This window comes from Sinohyriopsis cumingii, chromosome 9 (genome assembly GCF_028554795.1).
Source record: "Sinohyriopsis cumingii isolate HCF-2022 chromosome 9, ASM2855479v2, whole genome shotgun sequence".
In the NCBI taxonomy this organism is placed as follows: Eukaryota; Metazoa; Mollusca; class Bivalvia; order Unionida; family Unionidae; genus Sinohyriopsis; species Sinohyriopsis cumingii.
In genome coordinates this window covers 45,504,567-45,522,380 of record NC_142969.1, presented here as the reverse complement: position 1 = coordinate 45,522,380, position 17,814 = coordinate 45,504,567, and the positions used below count along the sequence as shown (strand labels likewise).

General features: G+C 35.6%; 1 protein-coding gene across 1 annotated transcript in view; it reads left to right on the top strand.

Annotated features, from left to right (window-relative positions):
- The first annotated feature begins 5,894 nt into the window (after nucleotides 1–5,894).
- The window catches only part of LOC149791717 (zygotic DNA replication licensing factor mcm6-like), a 50,831-nt gene continuing 38,911 nt past the window's right edge, over nucleotides 5,895–17,814 (top strand). Inside the window, exons 1-5 of the mRNA XM_089970227.1 lie at nucleotides 5,895–6,052; nucleotides 11,781–11,924; nucleotides 14,967–15,077; nucleotides 16,703–16,865; nucleotides 17,352–17,491. Of these exons, the coding sequence (XP_089826353.1) occupies nucleotides 5,961–6,052; nucleotides 11,781–11,924; nucleotides 14,967–15,077; nucleotides 16,703–16,865; nucleotides 17,352–17,491 (650 nt within the window). The 5' untranslated portion in view covers nucleotides 5,895–5,960. The remainder of the gene's footprint in view (nucleotides 6,053–11,780; nucleotides 11,925–14,966; nucleotides 15,078–16,702; nucleotides 16,866–17,351; nucleotides 17,492–17,814) is intronic.

The window sequence follows — 17,814 nt, the reverse complement described above, 5'->3', positions numbered from 1 at the left end:
AAGCACACACTGCTCTGTCTAGTCGGATTTCATAAGCGGATAACCGATCATAGTTAAATACATGACTAGCAGGCACAGCAGTGGCGTCGTTAGGGGGATGCGGGGGGTGCGGACTGCACCTGGTGACACCATCACAGGGGGTGACACCAAAATGACATTACTAAGGATTCTGTATGGTCTGTTACGGAAGGAGGACCATGGGGGTGACACCATGAGCTACCGCACTGGGTGACACCAACCCGAGTGACGCCACTGGATTATAATATAAGCGAAAATCTATATTGCCGATGGTTTCTGATCCGGACGCATAAGAGGTAATGTGTACAAGTCCACAAAATGCGCGGATACATTTTTACGGTTTCCGTACCTAGACTGACTCGGGAATCCATAACATTTCCGGGGAGGAGTGGGGGGGGGGGGGGGGCGGTAGTCTGGGAAATAAACTCTGGCAACTTGCCGAATAACTGGGTTTCTACCGCGAAAGAGTCACGTTATAACATCGAGGCGGGGAAAAAATAAGCGGAACATACTTTTTATAAACACTATTTATTTCATACCTTAACGACCTTTTCAGCGTTCACACATGACTTTTGTCCTCATTCTTGTCGTAACCATTCATATAACAAGACCCCACAACACTGCAAGCCAAAACTTGATGTGATCTACTTCTTCGAGGAAAATTCATTTCGTAGAAAACTATTTATAGCCGTGATTAAGACTTTTATGAAGAACACAGAGTACTGTTGATTTAGAATACATGTGTAGCACGGGACTATCTTAATTTTCTGCTTAACGGGGGGAGGGGGATGTCGATAATGAAAGTAAACTGAATGCAACACATTTTTAGGGAGAATGGTAAAATGGTTTGTAATAGTCCTAGTTTCCTGTGACCCTTGCCACCCCATTTTTGATATTTGGACATTTAGGTTGGGTGTACAACCTAACCCCAACATAATTGTCCACATATTAAAAATGGGGTGGCAAGGGTTACAGGAAACTTGGACTTGGTTTGTAAGTGTTTATCATCTTTGTACTTAGTGACACACGAAGAAGGGGTTTAACGCCACATCAGTACAACTGTGACTAGATAATGTCAAGTAAAATTTAAATCGTCAAAATAGTCATGGTAAACAACTGCTAAGGTGTGTTTTGTTGTTGTTGGGCTTAACACCATGGCTCAACGCTTGATAGACTATACATGGCGGCCAGCAGAAATGGTGGAGAAAAGACCCGCTAACAAACACCCACCTACTGGAAGCTACTGGGTAGCTTTCCATACTGGCCGACCCCGAGAATGAAACCCACACGACAGATGTGAGATAGCACTGATCGTTAAAGTCCAGCGGTTTAGAGCATTCGGTCAACCGGTGTCCCGCTAAAATCTGTAAGAAGGCAAACTATTCCCCCCCCAAAAAAAAAAAAAAAAAAAAAAAAAAAAAATCGTATTCCAGTGAGATAAAAGACATACATGAAAGATGCGAATTTTTTAAAAAAAGTACAAAAGAAAAAAGTAATAAGGGGAAGGGACGGTTGGAAAATGAAACTGTACCTTTAACTGTGCACAAGAAGTGTTGCTTAGGGTATCAAATATAATGCGATGTTCCTTGTAGTTAATAGATTCCCAAGCATCTCTGAACATGTAAAAAGATACGTTTTATTCAGAACAGGAAATTCAAGGACTCGCGGTGGCACCAGACAGCTGTCCCCCCCCCCCATTTTCCCCAAAAATAAACGTGTTTTTATGTGTTTGTGTTTCCTCCTAAGGTTCGTGTGTTGGTATTCTTTTATAAAAGAATTTATACCAAAAATTTATTTATCTGCAAATTTTTTATGGGGTATTATTTTTTTCTTCCCTTAGTGTTATCTAAAGGATTGTTTGTCCGATCTAAGTTTTATCCTTGTCGGAGTCTCTTCCCTTGTTTTATAGTTGTGACCTTTGCCAAGGGCCCTCTATGCTATGTGAGTACAGTATTTGCTATATTGTGTGTGTGCTATAGATATATATGTTAGGACAGCATCTAAGTCAAATCTCCCCTCAAGCTTTCATCTTCTATATTTAGTTTTTTTTGGGGGGGGGTTGTTTTTGTTTTTTTTTTTTATTAAAGAAAAACAGTTTTTATTGAGTTATAGATGTAGTTTTTAAACGAAAGTCTTAAGTTTTCGAACCAATAAGTTCTAAGAGAATCTGTGCCTTATACAGAAGCAAATAAAACCTATTGTTTTTATGTATGCACTTATAGTGTGACGATTCTCTTTTCCCTTTTGATTGAAATTTTGAAGTTACTCGGATATGTTCCATAAGAAGCCACATGGTTTTCAATTCTTTTACACGTTTCTCTTATCTTTTAATGTATTCTTGTAATTACTATCGCAATCGGCATTTTTATCTTCCAAATATAAAGATTTTTAAAGCATAAGTATTACTATATATATCAGGGCTATATTTGCCCATTCACGCTATTCCCCATTTGTTTGTTTTGTTTGTCCATTTCCTGCATATTGGATTTTCTGGGGCTCTTTTGCAGGCCCGGTCACTTCGCGTGGCGCCTTGTGGTGTAGCCCTGCGACGTCTGTGTCTCTTACTCCTCCAGCATACAGGTCCCTGTATCCCTCCCTATACTTTTCCTATAAAATTTTGAAGGGCGGAATCTCAACAATTTTTTTTAAAAAACAATTCGTAGAAGGGGAATTATTTTATATAGAAAATTAAAATATATTTATATTCAAGTTTAAATATCTTAAATTTATAAAACAAACGAGTTAGAGGATGAGATTATTTCTTTTTCTGTTTCCGTTTTTTTCTCTGTTTTTTTTTTTTGTTTTTCTTTCTTCTTCTTATTCTTTGGCACTCTCCATGAGATGAGAGATGAAAGCGAGGCTCCAGTCTGTTTGCGGTACACACCCCTACGCGGGCGGTATACCGGAGTCCCTTCCCCATCTCACACTATGTCATATCGTCTAATTTGGTATAATTTTTTAAAACCTCCATGAGGTGAGAGATGAAACTGAGGCTCCAGTCCGTTTGCGATAAACAAACCTACTTGGTCGGTAAAACCGGAGCCCCCTCACCAACTCTCCACCCTGGCTTAGTGTAATATATAGAAATATTTTTTGCTTCTATTTTTTTTAAATTCTTATTACTTGTCCACAGGACAACATAGCTGTGGTAATATAATCAATTATTTTTAAAACTACATTATTTTCAAAATTGACATCTATATATAAAATATTATTTATGTTGATGTTTATACTTCTTACATATTTACATTATCAAAATAAGTCTATTATTTTTGGTTTTGTCGCATTGGGCAATCGTATGGAGTTTTGTGAAATTTGCTACTTTACATAAAGGGCATTTCGGTACTGTTATAATCATACGACGTCTTACAGCTTCTTCGTCTGTGAGCCAGGCGTTGTCTAGATATTTAAAAATTATACTTTGAATTTTGACAGAACTTATTGTTCCCCAATTTTTCCAAGTTATTTCCCAGTTTATCCCCCAGTTGTTCTCTTCTGCTCTTCATCTTATTCTTTTTTTTACTTCTTATCTTAGCCACTCATATGTTTTTCCCGTATCTAGTTTCCATAGCTCTATGTTATCTCTCTATTTTAAAAGTATTACTTTTATATTTCTAAATTTCCTTAGCACTTCAAGTTTCTTTATTAGTTTATTATTTTTGTATATCTCTGGTCGGTTCTTCATAGTGAAGCTGAACCAGTAGATATACAGTGCCTCCCATGCTGTCCCCGTGAAGGGTTGCACTTTTTTCATTTTATTTATAATATCTGAAAGTTTTAGTAGTAGGGGGCTTGCAAGTCCCAGGCCCCCTCTACTGTTTGCTCTATAAAAAGTCTCTTTTATTATATAATGGGTCTTGTAATTCCATATGTAGTTAATTATTTCATTATCTAACTTATTTAAAATTTTGTTTTCCATATCAGTGGATCTAAGTATATAATTTTTATTTGAATACAAGTATGTTTTAGAAACTTGGGTCCACTCCATTATGCATAGTGGCGTTAGGGCCCATATTTGTGCATTTTCTCTGATTTTTTTCGATTACGTTTTTGTAGTTTTCTGTAATCTCTTTTTTCCCAAAGTATATCCCTAGCGCTTTCACTGTATCCTCTTAGTAGGTGGGGAGGTGGCGCAGGTTAGTTTCCTTTACAGCTTTCTATTTTTAGAATTTCGGTCTTATCATGATTTATTTTCGAACCTGATGCTTTCCCGAAATTTTAAAATTCTTTCTCTAAGTGTATAAAAGATTTTCCATCTATTATAAAATTCGTACAATCATCAGCATGCTGGAGCATTTTAAATTCCTCTTTTAGGTTTGGAATATGTATTTCTGGGTTTATCCTTGTCTTGTGGCTTAGAATTTCAATTGCTATTACGTATAATAACATGGACACCTACCTACCTACCTACCTGCCTGCCTGCCTACCTACCTACCTACCTACATACATACTGAAAAACCAGACCATGTATAAATATAATTTCCGTGTAATTATTTGGAATACCTTTGCGAGAAAAGATATACAACGGTTAGCTTTTGGCACGTTTATCCGCATATCCTGAGGCATCGAAACAAATATTTTATTCGGGACAGCTCCTTTCTTGGCACCATGCAAAATTAAAATTTTGTTAAAAGCGAGTTTCTCGGCCAGTGCTGTCCTATTTTCTACAATTGAGACGTCTTTAAAGAATGTTTATTAATCATATATATCATCACGTGTCTAATTAAGTACACAAGATCAATTGTGACTCTACTCAATCTGTTATACATTTTTAGAAAAGATTAAGCAACCACCATAACATGTCCGATTACCTGGACTCATCGCAACTAAGAGTTTGTTTCTATATAATATATAATAAAACTGAAATCCTCATATCAGTGCAACCATCCATTTTATAAATAAAATATTAAATGGTTTAAATGAAGATAATTTTTTAACATTTTTTTCATAAGGATCTAGAAGATAACACGAAACCAAGCTTTCATATAAAACCATACTGAGTCATATCCTGGAAAACAAAAATACAATGTCGATATTTAAACTAAACTAAATGCTACTGGTTAAATGTGCAAAAAGTCATATGTGGAATTCTGAAACGGAACAAAATCTTTAGAATTTACAGAAAACAGAAAATTCATATTAACACATGCACAAATGTGCGCTGCATGCAACGGCGCCCTCGGAGAGTTTCCCTTCACTCGAATAAAAGTACCGCCAGCTCTTTGAAATCTCTTATGAAATATCATACATCATGAGTTTTTAGTTTTGCTAAGTTATGAGCGAACAGTCCGAATCTTACTAGTGAAATAGTTGTTGTTTTGCGGCTTAACGCCATTTTTAAGTACATGATAGGAAACATGGCGGCAAGTATAATTTGTGGAGGAAAAGCTCCGGAAAAGAACCACAGACCCACGGGAAAGTACTTGGAATCTTTCTCACATACCTGCATAGGACACTATACAAGTTAGATGATTCTGTTGCAGCAACGAGTTTGTGCTCACTTCTTTCCTGCAGACACTTTGACATGGTAACATGGGGGGGGGGAGGCAAAATGAATGTAACATATATTTAATCACATTTCATGGAAATTATTTTACTATGAAGGACATTTTTAAATACTTTTAAAAATCAAATTTAGAAGAAAAAATTGTTGAATAAGCATTTAACATCTTTAAATATCAGAAACATCAACAGCTGTTTTGGGATATATGTATAAATAAGTGTTTAGTGGGAATGATTACAATATTAACAAGAACTGGTTTTTCAGTCGCTATATATATATTTAAATATATTTAATTTTTCTGCCTGTCACAAAGCATTTATTCATTGTTGTGGTGATCAATCCGTAGGAATTGAACATGCCGGAAACGAGTAGCACGTGACCCAGTCACGTGACAAATACCGCGGGAAAGCTGTCTTTGTTGTCATCCAATTTGTGAAGCATGGATGTTGCGGAGCAGGCACTACGAACTAACCAGGTGAAAGACGAAGTTGGAGAACGGTGTCAGAAGTTGTTTCAGGACTTTTTAGAAGAGTATGCCTTATATATTACTTTCTGTTTTTTTACCCAAACAATTCAGCACGATACCCCCCCCCCTTGCTAGACTGGCTGATATTGTCACGTTTCCTTAGATAGCTTAACACAATTTTCCAAACTGTTACAAAAAATGATAACATATACATTTTTGGAAAGTTCAAGTCTTGAGAAGTTAAAATCTGAAATCCTTTTTGAAATGTAAAATGATTTGAATTTTTCACGAATTTTTTACATTTTGATAACGAAAAATGGTGTCGGCCAGACTGTAGACCCACTGGTGCATTTGGGAAAAGTTCAGTTTGTATGCATGCACATTTCATAGCAAAGCAATCGTATTGTAAATAAAGTTAAAAACTCGTTTAAATATCCACAGATTTTATAGGTACACAGCACATTTGTGGAGATGTCAAATAGAACAGGTTAATTTTCTCTTGGGTGGTGGTGGTAGTCCTACAGGCAAGACCGTGACGCTGATACTTGTTTTGGGCGTCAGGGTCTTACCGCATAACTAACGCTTTGTAGTGTGTTTTGATGTCAACTAACATTGTAACGAAAGTCAATTTTTCAGGAATATCTCAAACAACTGGCAACTAAATTAACAACGCTTTTCAACAAAGTAAAGTCATAACGTTTTAGTCAGATTTTACTTTGATGTCTTTTCTCTAACAAATTCAAATTCTCGCAAAATTGATGGATTTGTTTTCAAGTTTCATTGGCCTACATGTCAGTTGACTGGAACGCTGTAAAAGCCAGGAATGCCGAAATTGGGTTAGGTTGAAATATTATTCTTTAACTAAATGAATAAAAATATATTATGCCTATTGGAACTGTAATCATTTTGTTTTGTTCAAGAAATATATCTGCCACATGAATCTACCTAAACATACTTAGGCATATGTCGACTACCGTCACATTGCAACAAATTCACATAAATTTTAACGGAACATGAAAATGTGTCCATTTGCTAGTGTCATAATTTCATTCCTCCAGGATAAAGAATGCACAGTAAGTATATTAATTACATATAAATTAGTGGAAGAGTGTCGATATATGCTGCCAAATGTGTGAGATATTCCTGAAACTTTGACTACTTGTTCCAATGTCAGTGACATCGGAACACTGCAAGGTTGTTACATGGATAGTAAGACATGGCACTAAAACAAAAACGTACTATGTTTCACATTGTAGGACTGGGGTGTGCGACTGCTTTGCATAATTACAATATGTATGTGACAAAATCTGGTTAAGTATATCACTTTTTAAAAGCCATTAAAGAACAAAACTTGCACATAACATTGAACAACACTGTCCCCTCTTTTGTAATATTCCAAAAGGTTACAAGAATAAATTGCACTGTCTCCGACATTCATGACAATATGCTATTCTTTGTAGCCTGGAACCTGGAATAATTATGAAAGATAAATAATTCTTTATCACTGGATCATCATAAAATTTGTTCAGTTGAGGAAAACTATAAAAAAACACAGTGTCTTCACTGTCTATAATTTTATACATTTTAGTGTCTTGTGTTATGTACTGGAAGCCAGAATTTCAACTTAGAAATTCAGTGTGGATTTTAAAATCGATAGATCTTTAAAATAAACTAAAAGAACAAAATAAAATGTTTACCCCATCTGGTTAAAAAGTTTGAGTAAAAATATTCTTCATAAAATGCCACAAATTTGTCAAAATTGCATAAATGTCCAGATTAAGTAGTTAATGTTATTGAAACTAATTGCCATTTAAGTCTGGAACTTTACATATCTCTTATTTTTTTATACAGAGACTTTGTTTGTTTTTTTGGGGGGGACTGAATTCTGTGAAATAATGATGTACCAGACCCCCAAAATTAAAGATCTTCATTAAACTGGTCAACGGCACATACAGCTGCAAAATGATCAAAAAAATCTATATCTTGGTCATTTATTTATCAATTTTTAAAATTTAAAGTGTATTGCCTTCAGATCACTGTAATCTATATAATGATTCCATGTTCTGAGGATTTAAAATATCTCCCCACCCTCTGGGCAGAACTCGCACAACGTTAACATGGAACCACACAAGTAAAATCTGTACTGTGCATAAGAGCACAACCAATAACATTTTACTGAAATGTTAAAAGCATTTTGTTTAGTAATTTCAATACCAAAATTATCATGTGTTTTTGAAAATCCTCCATCAGCATTGCTTAATATCCAAACATCAGTTCATACATCATAAAACAAACACAGCAGGAAAACTTTATTGAAGAATGTTAGCTACTTGCTGAATTTGCAGCAGCTCGCAGCACATGATACATCTTCGGCAGATTTGTATGCCTAAAATTATCTTGATGTGACAACTTTTTAAAAGCCAGGACCATCCCTGTAATGTTTATACTGAAAGTTCAATGGCCACACAAGGCCTCATTTGGCTGGTTGACTGCTGTGATTGGGAAGAGTGCATGCATGGTATTGATAATTTGTTGTGAGCAGACAATCAGCAGTAGTTTACAGCAAGCATGTTAAAAAGTATTTGCTTTTAAGAATATACTGTCTTTCAATTAACCCCCAAATCAAATGTTTATTCCCTAATTTCCACTATTTAATTCTGATTTAAAATTCAAGCCATGTCAGGATGAATATTGTGATTAAATTTATATTTTGGAAATTTGTTTACATCGGCACCGATTATTTTTCCTGATACCGATTATATTTTACTGCAAATTGTACTTGTAAATAATGTTTTAGTTTTTATTTTGGGATTTTCGTACAATTCAGTACTGACATCAAAGTGGATGAAGCTACTGTCATGATATAATTTTTCACTGATTGTGTTCAAAATTCACTAATTTGAATCCATCTTTTCATTAATTGCGAGTCTGGAGGGTTGACAACTGTGTATCAGTTACGAAAATCAGCCACTCACTGGTAATTAATAAGTTTATGTTCTCTCCATTGTATAGGGATGGTAAGTAAAATCCCTATTTAGTTTTGACTTGTGGTATTTAATCCTTAAGAACACTCACTTTTTTTTATAGTATTAATAACTCAGAACGAAACACCCATGTATTATCCATCAGTTACTGACCTTTTTATTAAAAAAAATCCCTGACACGTGCATGGAAACCATCTAGATCCCCAGTAACTAGTGACAGAAAAGAACATACATTTTGAGTCATGGTGATTAATTAATATGAGCTAATGAAAACGGAAAATGCACTCCAAGGAATTTTTTCATTACATAAAATACACAAACATTTGTTTCCTTCACCAGAGAACTCTTAGGTGCTGACATTGTGATTATCAAGTTCCACACTTGACAGACTCTCTGTGGTCTTCTTGACCAGGTTTTCCTTTGAATTGAATTTTCTTTAAGGTTGCCGACTTTTCTCAAATACTACTCCAAGCGATATTAATCATGAGAAAGTTTTCGAATTAAGAGATACCAGTTTGGTAGAACAGCTCATAGAATTAGGCTATCCTTCTGAAAAAAATGGAAGCTCTATTCAAAACAAAAAAAACCCTCACCTTTCAGAATTCCTGAAATTTTTTAATATCGTGAAGCAGACGTCTTTTTGTTATGCATTTATCAAGTATGAAAACAGCCATGGAGCAGACCGAAAACCCTCGAATTTCTTGGTTGAATATTTATTCCTTCATTTCTGTTCTTCGGAATGCAAAGGAAGCCAGGAATGCTGATATCTGTTAAGGGGGTGACAAGTATCATCAACAAAATGATGCCAACTAATCTCCGTCTTCATTATTAAAATACTTTTTTTGTAAACTTTAACTTAAACATACCTAGGCATTCCTTGGCATATTTCAGAAAATTGAAGTGTATGTCGCAGGAACTTTAAAAATCGATGAAGCTTTAAAGAACATGAGTACAGGAGTCATACACAGTAAACCATGGTCATTTGATGGAGACCACATCCACTCCATGTTGTTCATCTACATCAACTTTGAGAAGGTATGGTGTGAAGAGCAGTGGCATCATTAAAGGGGTGCAGACCATTCCTAGTGATACCATCAGAGGGATTGATGCAAAAATGACTACACAATTTTTGAATTTTTGTGCGGGCAGGAGGTCCATGTGGGTGACATCATGAGTTACTGCACTGGGTGACACCAACCCTAGTGGCACTGCTGGCAAAGAACAATTCTCTGAGCTACCACTGCAACTCCATAAGGATGTGAGGAGTGATGGGGGTGTTTTCCTCGCTCCTTTCCATTCCTACTGCAATGCAAAGTTTTTTTTTCAAAAAGTCATGACGGCTGGAAGATAATAATCCATGAAAGATCAGTATTTACAGGCCTATATCAGGGAAGGACCTTCCCAGTTTCAGTCAAAAATTCTTGTTGTTTTTTTTTTACTGAAGTCTAGTTTTACTTTTTACTTTTCCTCTTTTAATTAAAATTTCCAGCAGACATTTTCTGCTTGTTTTTTTTTTGGGGGGGGAGGGGTGGTTATATATTTTTTTTTTCTGGATATAGTTTGAGTGGGGCAGAAAATAACAGGGTGCTGTAAATAGGCAGTTAGCTATGCATGCAGGAATTTTTTCAAGTTTAATTATTTATTTGTACATTTGTTGCAGTTGTGAGTTAGCCCACAAACTCCAGATATTTTGAAATTATTTCATGGAAATGTATTAACATCACTAAATTTAACCAGTAAAAATTGCAAATTGAAAATTGTTTAAAAAACATGACAATAAAGAGGGATATTTGAAAATTGGAAGAACCTGTACTTGCCTGATGTATGCATTGCATGAAATTATCGGAGGATGCATGCTTTCTCTGTGCAACATTGCCAGCCCATGGAATAGATGAAGACTAGACATAAGTAAATGGGCAGTAAACCAGTGTAACTAATTTACAGTTAATCCTGTAATTATCTTTGGAACTGGAGGCTACTTTGTGATTTTGAAACAAGCTGCTGTTCTATTGAGTGTTTATTAGCCAGTGTCAATGTTTATCGTATAAAATATGCCCATTTTCTGCTGCCATGGTGTTTAAATTAAATTGGCAATGACATGGATATATCTCAAAATTATTCAAAGCTTTGTCAGTTTGTATTGGACAATATTGTTACAAGATTGGTATGCCATGTTGATTACAACTGCTATTTAAGAGTAAAAAATATTGTACCAGTAGCCGATTTTTAAAAGCACACATAAAATGACATCAAATTGTAAAAATTAGTCCGCGAAATTTGTTTCATTTTTGACATTTGATCCAGCAAAAGACAAAAATAGGCAAAGGTGAGGGGAGTGTGCCAACTTCTTGAATAAGGTGAATGTCAGAACTAATAAAATGACAGTTTGGAGACCAGAGAGGAAGAAAAGGTTCCAGTGTTTGAAAGTGGCTTGTTAAAAGTAATTTGTGAATAGTACAAGAGTGATGGAAAGCAAAATCCTTTGTCTGGAAATGAAAGTACTAAAGTGCGGCAATAACATACAGACATCGCAAATTAATTGTTGAGGGTTGCCATGCAATGTCAAAAATAAAAAATGGTGTAATCCTGTATGCTGTTGAGAAAACACCGGAAAAAAAGTGTGGAATATGATGACTGCAAAGCAGCACTTTTCCATACCATGTACAGCTTGTAAATATGTTGAATAGTTTTTTTTCCCCCATATTTTGATAAAGTGTGCCCAGTAAAAAAATACCAGTTCTCCTAAAGGCCAAAAGCAAGAATATCAAATTTATTGAATTTCACTGATGCCCACATTTTCTAACTGCAGGTTTACTGTAGATGGAGAACAGAAGTACCTCCATGAAGTGCAAGAATTGATTCGGCCTGAGAGAAATACACTAAGCGTCAGTTTTGAAGATGTGGAAAAATACAATCAACAGTTGGCCACCACCATCATGGAAGAATACTACAGGTACTCGTTTTAATGTCTTGCCAGCTATTACGGATGACCTGATATGTGCAGGTTTCTCCTCGTCGTTTAAAGTAACCCACTGAAAATTGAAAGTCTGTTCAGCAATATAGCATGAAATCATGCACAGTAGAAAGTACAGATGGTAAAGTAGACAGTAATTTAGCTGTTGGCTGGTAAAACGAAAGTTTTATGTAATGCCAAAAGCATTTGCAAAATTACTTTTGTTGTATTTGAAAGAAACTTCCAGTTATGGGTATGTTGGCTCCAGAATTTTGTTGTTGAATTAGTATTTGCCAGTGTTTATTTTTCAGATGCAAATAGTAACAATTTACAGGCTGTATTCATCAGGAGAAAAATGCAGTTTGATGGCTTTGCATTTACTGAAATATCATCATCATCTTGAAATTAAGGTTATGTTTTTGTTCCCACAAAAATAACAGTATAGCAATACCTGAAGCTGATGATAACCATGTGAAAAATGTTTAAAAGTGTCAAAAAGTTTTGTAAAAGTCACTGGATACCTTGTTGACGATCCTAATGATCGTTTACCCAGGTACCCAGTCGAAGTGTAACTATATTAAATGTGAACCTCAACTGCATTGTTGTAAGTTTTTACATGGCAACCTGTATAAGTTCAAAAGTTCAGTTATTACTAATATGAGTGGAGACAAAAACGTAATCTGAGTACTAAAAAAGTAATTTTTATATATTACAGAAAAATATGAAAAAGGTACATCTATTTTTGCTGCTTACCTGGATCTGCAGTTAAAATTCTTGTCACAAATCGGCTACACCCATGTGGATTAGAAATTTAGTATGAGAATACAAAGTAAGAAAATGATGTATTATTTATACACAGCATTTACTTGCCTAATCCACATCACATTTTAAGTTGTCAAAATATTCTGAATGCTGCTTTACACCAGTCTCACATTGCTTGACACCAATTTCAAAATTTGTAAAGTGCTACTTATTTGTCCTTTTTGTGATGCAATACGTTCTTCACTTTAATAAAATCTCTATCCTCTAACATTTTTAGTAGTATAACATCGGGTCACATTGATAAAGTTCATCTCGCTGAATATTAGGTTTCATATTTTTCCAATATAGACTAGTCTGCTACTTAAGTCTGTATCAAACTATAATAATCTGTGATGCATGGTTTCAGATTCAAGAAACCCGTCTGTTTTCTTGGAAATGTGTCACGTGCATTAGGATAAATTGAAAATAAGGAAACTGACGTAAATAGCCAATTTGTTGCACATAGAGAAAATATAAGATCACTTGAGGAGGTCTATGAAGGACAAATGCACAGCAGCCAATAGTTGCACTGCACTAGCGTTGAGCTGTACTCGTTGTTCAGCGCCTTGATTGCTCCTGACATGACCAGATATAATCTTTATTCTGAATTTGGGAACTTTTCGCTTTTCCTTTACACAAACTAAACAGGTACCCTATAGCTAATTTTATTACCATGGTAATTAATGAATGTGAAGGTACCTGTCGGCACCTGTAAACGTGTTACCAGCCAACTGGAAATTAACCATGCCATTTTAGTGAAACTGTTTGCTAATTAGTGTATCTAAGTTTATTTCCAAATGTCTAATATATATATTTTTTAAAGTGTTTGATTAATCAGCACCTGTAATTTACAATTATTGACCCTTTCCCTTGTTTATTTTTGGGGTCAGTCTGCTCAGAACCCTTTGAAGTAGCCAACTGAATCTGAGCTCAGCATTAAGAGGTTAGTGTTAGGATGGGTCGGCCAGGTGTCAGGATAATGTGACTAGGTGGGACATCATGGTACATGTCTGCCACATGATGCCTCAGTGCTAGACATCACTATGAACTGTCACACTACACACATCTTAGCGATATGACTGAAAATTGTTAAAGCTACATTAAAAATCCAAATCACACACATACCAACTAAATCTGACTGAAAAGTTACAGTTTACCAGTTTTGTTCCAACTTGCTCAGAAAAAAATCTGACTGTACTTGCTACATTCTTTCCAAATGAGCTTTGAGTAAACTGGGCCTTGTATGTTCCTTCTAACAGACATTGTGTGATTAGGTTGAAATGGAATTATAATGCTTGTTCTTTTATCTTTATTTTCTTGTTGGGTTTTTAAATCATTTATTTACTGTACTCCTTACACATAAAATAGTATTCTAGCAGTTCCTTGGCAGCTGACAAATGGTGGCCAAATTATGGACAAAGAAAGTATTTGATCCCATTGAAACTCTCATGTTTCTAGATATTAATGAAGTAGACTAGATTTGCAATTTTGAAAAGAGAGGGTGTCTACAGGTTCTTATTAAGCAACTTATTTCAGCCTGTGCAAAACCAAAACAAGACTTTCCATTGTTTTCGCAGAAGTATTGTTCAATTTAGAAAAAAGAAAATCTTTTCATACCCAAACACAGTGATTTGCAATCTCATTTTCTTCAGTCCTGACTTTATTATTTGGAGTTGAGATTCAGTAAAATTGTAAATCCATGTTTTATCACTGGTGATCTTGTTCAGATGCCTCTGGTCACTTGAACTTGGCAAGTGGCTGTTTGATGATTTCAACCCCGAGTCTATTTGATCCATCGTTATATTAATAAGAGTTGATGAATTGATGCCCAATATTGACACCTCAGAACTGAAGGACCTGACAGAGAATTACTCAAAGACTGCCTTGGTATAAGCTTCGAAGAGTACTCAGATTTGACAAAAGATAATGCTGTTTTGTTGGTAAGAGTGGGCCTGGTTTTGACACGTTATGTTACTTGCATATTTCTGGCATGCTGCAGCATATAGAAGTAGATCATTTTGTAGAATGCTTTGCTCATCGGTCAACATAAATTTATGACTTGCCATTAATTTTATATTAGGCTTTTTGTTCCTGAAACTAAGTGATCTAAACAATTCTATTTGATAAGAAACTTGTATAAGTTTTAGTTTTGTCATAATCTTGTTTTAGCTCTGCTTCATGGGGTTACTTGTGCAGACGAGACCTTTATTTAATAGCTTATTTGCTCTATTTTACTTTCAGAGTGTATCCATATATTTGTCGAGCAGTTAGGAACTATGCTAAAGATTGGGGCCAGATCCCACCAGCTAAAGAGTTCTACATCAGCTTTACCGATGTGCCCTCCAGGCTAAAGTAAGTTTCCTGTTGCAGTGAAAGATGTGTTCAAAAGAGCTAGAAGTTATATTTCTAACATGAGAGGTTCACCAGTCACATGATGTCACCAATAAAACCCTCTTCAAAAATGTTCAGAAAAATTCAAAAATATTTAATGGAATCGCATCATATTTGTAAAAGAACTCAAATTTACTTTATTCTCGCCATATTTATTCAAAGTAAAATGACCAGCAACCTGGAGAACCAGATTCATCATGCAGAGATGACATATCATCAGGTTAGACACGTGATGCCAACAAAAACATTGCTGACAGGTGCTCAATGTTTCTTGAATCTTGCTTTCAAATGTCAAAATGTCTAGAATGGGGTGGAAAGGGTCAAAGGAAACTCTGACTGAATTATACTACTGTCATGGTGTTGATATGTAATGTCAGTTGTCAGTGCAGCTCCAGTAAGGGTCAGGAATGCATTCATTCCATTTTCTTTCTCTAAAGTATTGTTTACATATATTTAGTGCAAATAATGAATCGTGCATTGATGATATTGGCTGAATAGCATTTGTACTGGTGTACCAGTAAAATTCCACCTCGTGCCAACTTTTTCCATCCCAGGCAGTACAAAGTGCCTGTAATTGAGCAAGCCTAGGAGAATGTTCTTTGATGGTCACCAGGAGAATTTTTTTTATGCTCCTAGCCTAAAGTGGTCAGTGGTGTCATCCATTGGAACCCCAGTTGGGATACAGCTTACACACACCCATTCACATCTTGAGTTTTTTTTTACACATACACAGATATACAAACACCCCCAACAACCTTTCACAAAATTTTCTACCAAGGTTTGTGTGTCGCAAGGAAGCGCCTGGTCCTACGATGTAGCATACCGAAATTGGTGAAAAGAAGGATAAGAATCTTGAACAAAAATCAAGCTATCTAAACACTTTCTTAGCATTAATATATTTTTATTCATTTTGTTAAAGAAACATATTTAAACTTACCCAGAGTTTGGTATTCCTGGCTTTTCAGGCAGCTGAAATATTGGCCAGCAGAACTTGAAAACAGATCTATTTGCTTGTGTGAGAATTTATTGGAAAAAAGATGGACTAAAACAATATGTCTTTGATTTGTAGAAAAGTGTCAGTATGGGCTGCCAAGTGTGTGAGATAATTCCTAAAAATTTGACTTCTCAATACGATGTTAGGCAAAATCAGAACACGCTACACAGTGCCGTTATATAGGCTGCTAGACCCCAGCCCACAAAACATAAATATCAGGGTTGAGGTATTACATTGTAGGTCTAGGATAAGCCCTGTTGATTTTGAAATCGGTGGTGAAGGTCATTGCAACTTGAATAATTGGTTTTGCACAGTAAGTTCTGTTGTACAGTTTCTTGACCAAACTTTGTGGGTGTTTGCAAAAGAAACCAATATATTTGGTGGTGTAATGGTCATTGGCCATGGTCCTGTTAAGTTTAATAAGAAAACTGGTTACTGCACAACAAATTTTTTTCATGACCACATATATTATCCAAGGGGACAGTTGCCAGTCAGAAAAATGGTGGCCAAGGCATTTTCAGAATTCAGAGTTTATCCGCATACTGGTGGCTGGTTTCCACATGCATGAGGAATTTTAAAATTTTTCACTTAGGGTTCGTGAGATGACCACAGCAAAGATTGGCACACTGTTACGGATAACAGGGCAGGTTGTCCGAACCCATCCCGTTCATCCGGAGCTGACAAGTGGAACTTTTATGTGTTTGGACTGTAGAACTGTTATCAAGGATGTTGAGCAGCAGTTCAAGTATACACAGGTGAGTGACTATGAGCAGGTGTTTGTGGAGATGAAGACTTAAGGAATCTTCTGCTGCTAATATACAAATATCATTCTTGCATAGTTCTGTGTACGCCACTTAGCAACTCTGCAGATGTGCTATACACACCTGTACACATTAATATTGTGGTATAAATCTGAAGTACTAATGAGCAATAAATTGGTTTTAAAAGATTAGTCAAATCTAGGTCTGTAATAAAAGTTTTAAAAATTTGCAAAGCTAGCAAAATTATATTAAAGTCTAGAAATTGAAATGTATCAAAAATATTAGTATTTTTATGCAGTTTCGTGAATAACATAATTTGAGCTTGTGAAACTTTTATTATTTCAGGCCATGCAAATTTAATAATTTGGCCTACAGTCAAGTGTGAGAATAGCAATAATGAAATAATTATTACCACTTTGAAATTTCTTTTCTTCACTCTTTTGGGCTTAATTCATAATGCCTTTCAAACATTTATTTCAGCCAAGCATTTGTCGCAATCCAGTCTGTAGCAACCGATCACGTTTCATGCTTGATGTCAACAAATCTCGCTTTGTGGATTTCCAGAAAGTTCGCATCCAGGAGACACAAGCTGAGCTACCTAGAGGAAATATTCCTCGCAGGTAATGTAATGCCATTCTCAAAACATTAAATTTTGTGTTAGCTCTGCTGGTGACAGACTAGAATAGCTTATGCAGAACTGCAAACCCTTAAAATTTTGTAACAGAATGACCCTAACATGGACTAAAAGAATAAATTACGGAAATATGATTGCTGTGGTAAACTTTGGAAAATTGGCTTGTCTGTATTTGATTTTGATCTGGGTTTTATATTAGATCTAGTGATGTTGGTCAGGGAACCAGACTATTTTTACCAGGGTGTCCCAGGCGCTTTAGACTGCACATTTCTGTTTCAAGCAAAACATCTGTATGATCAAAGTGTTGAT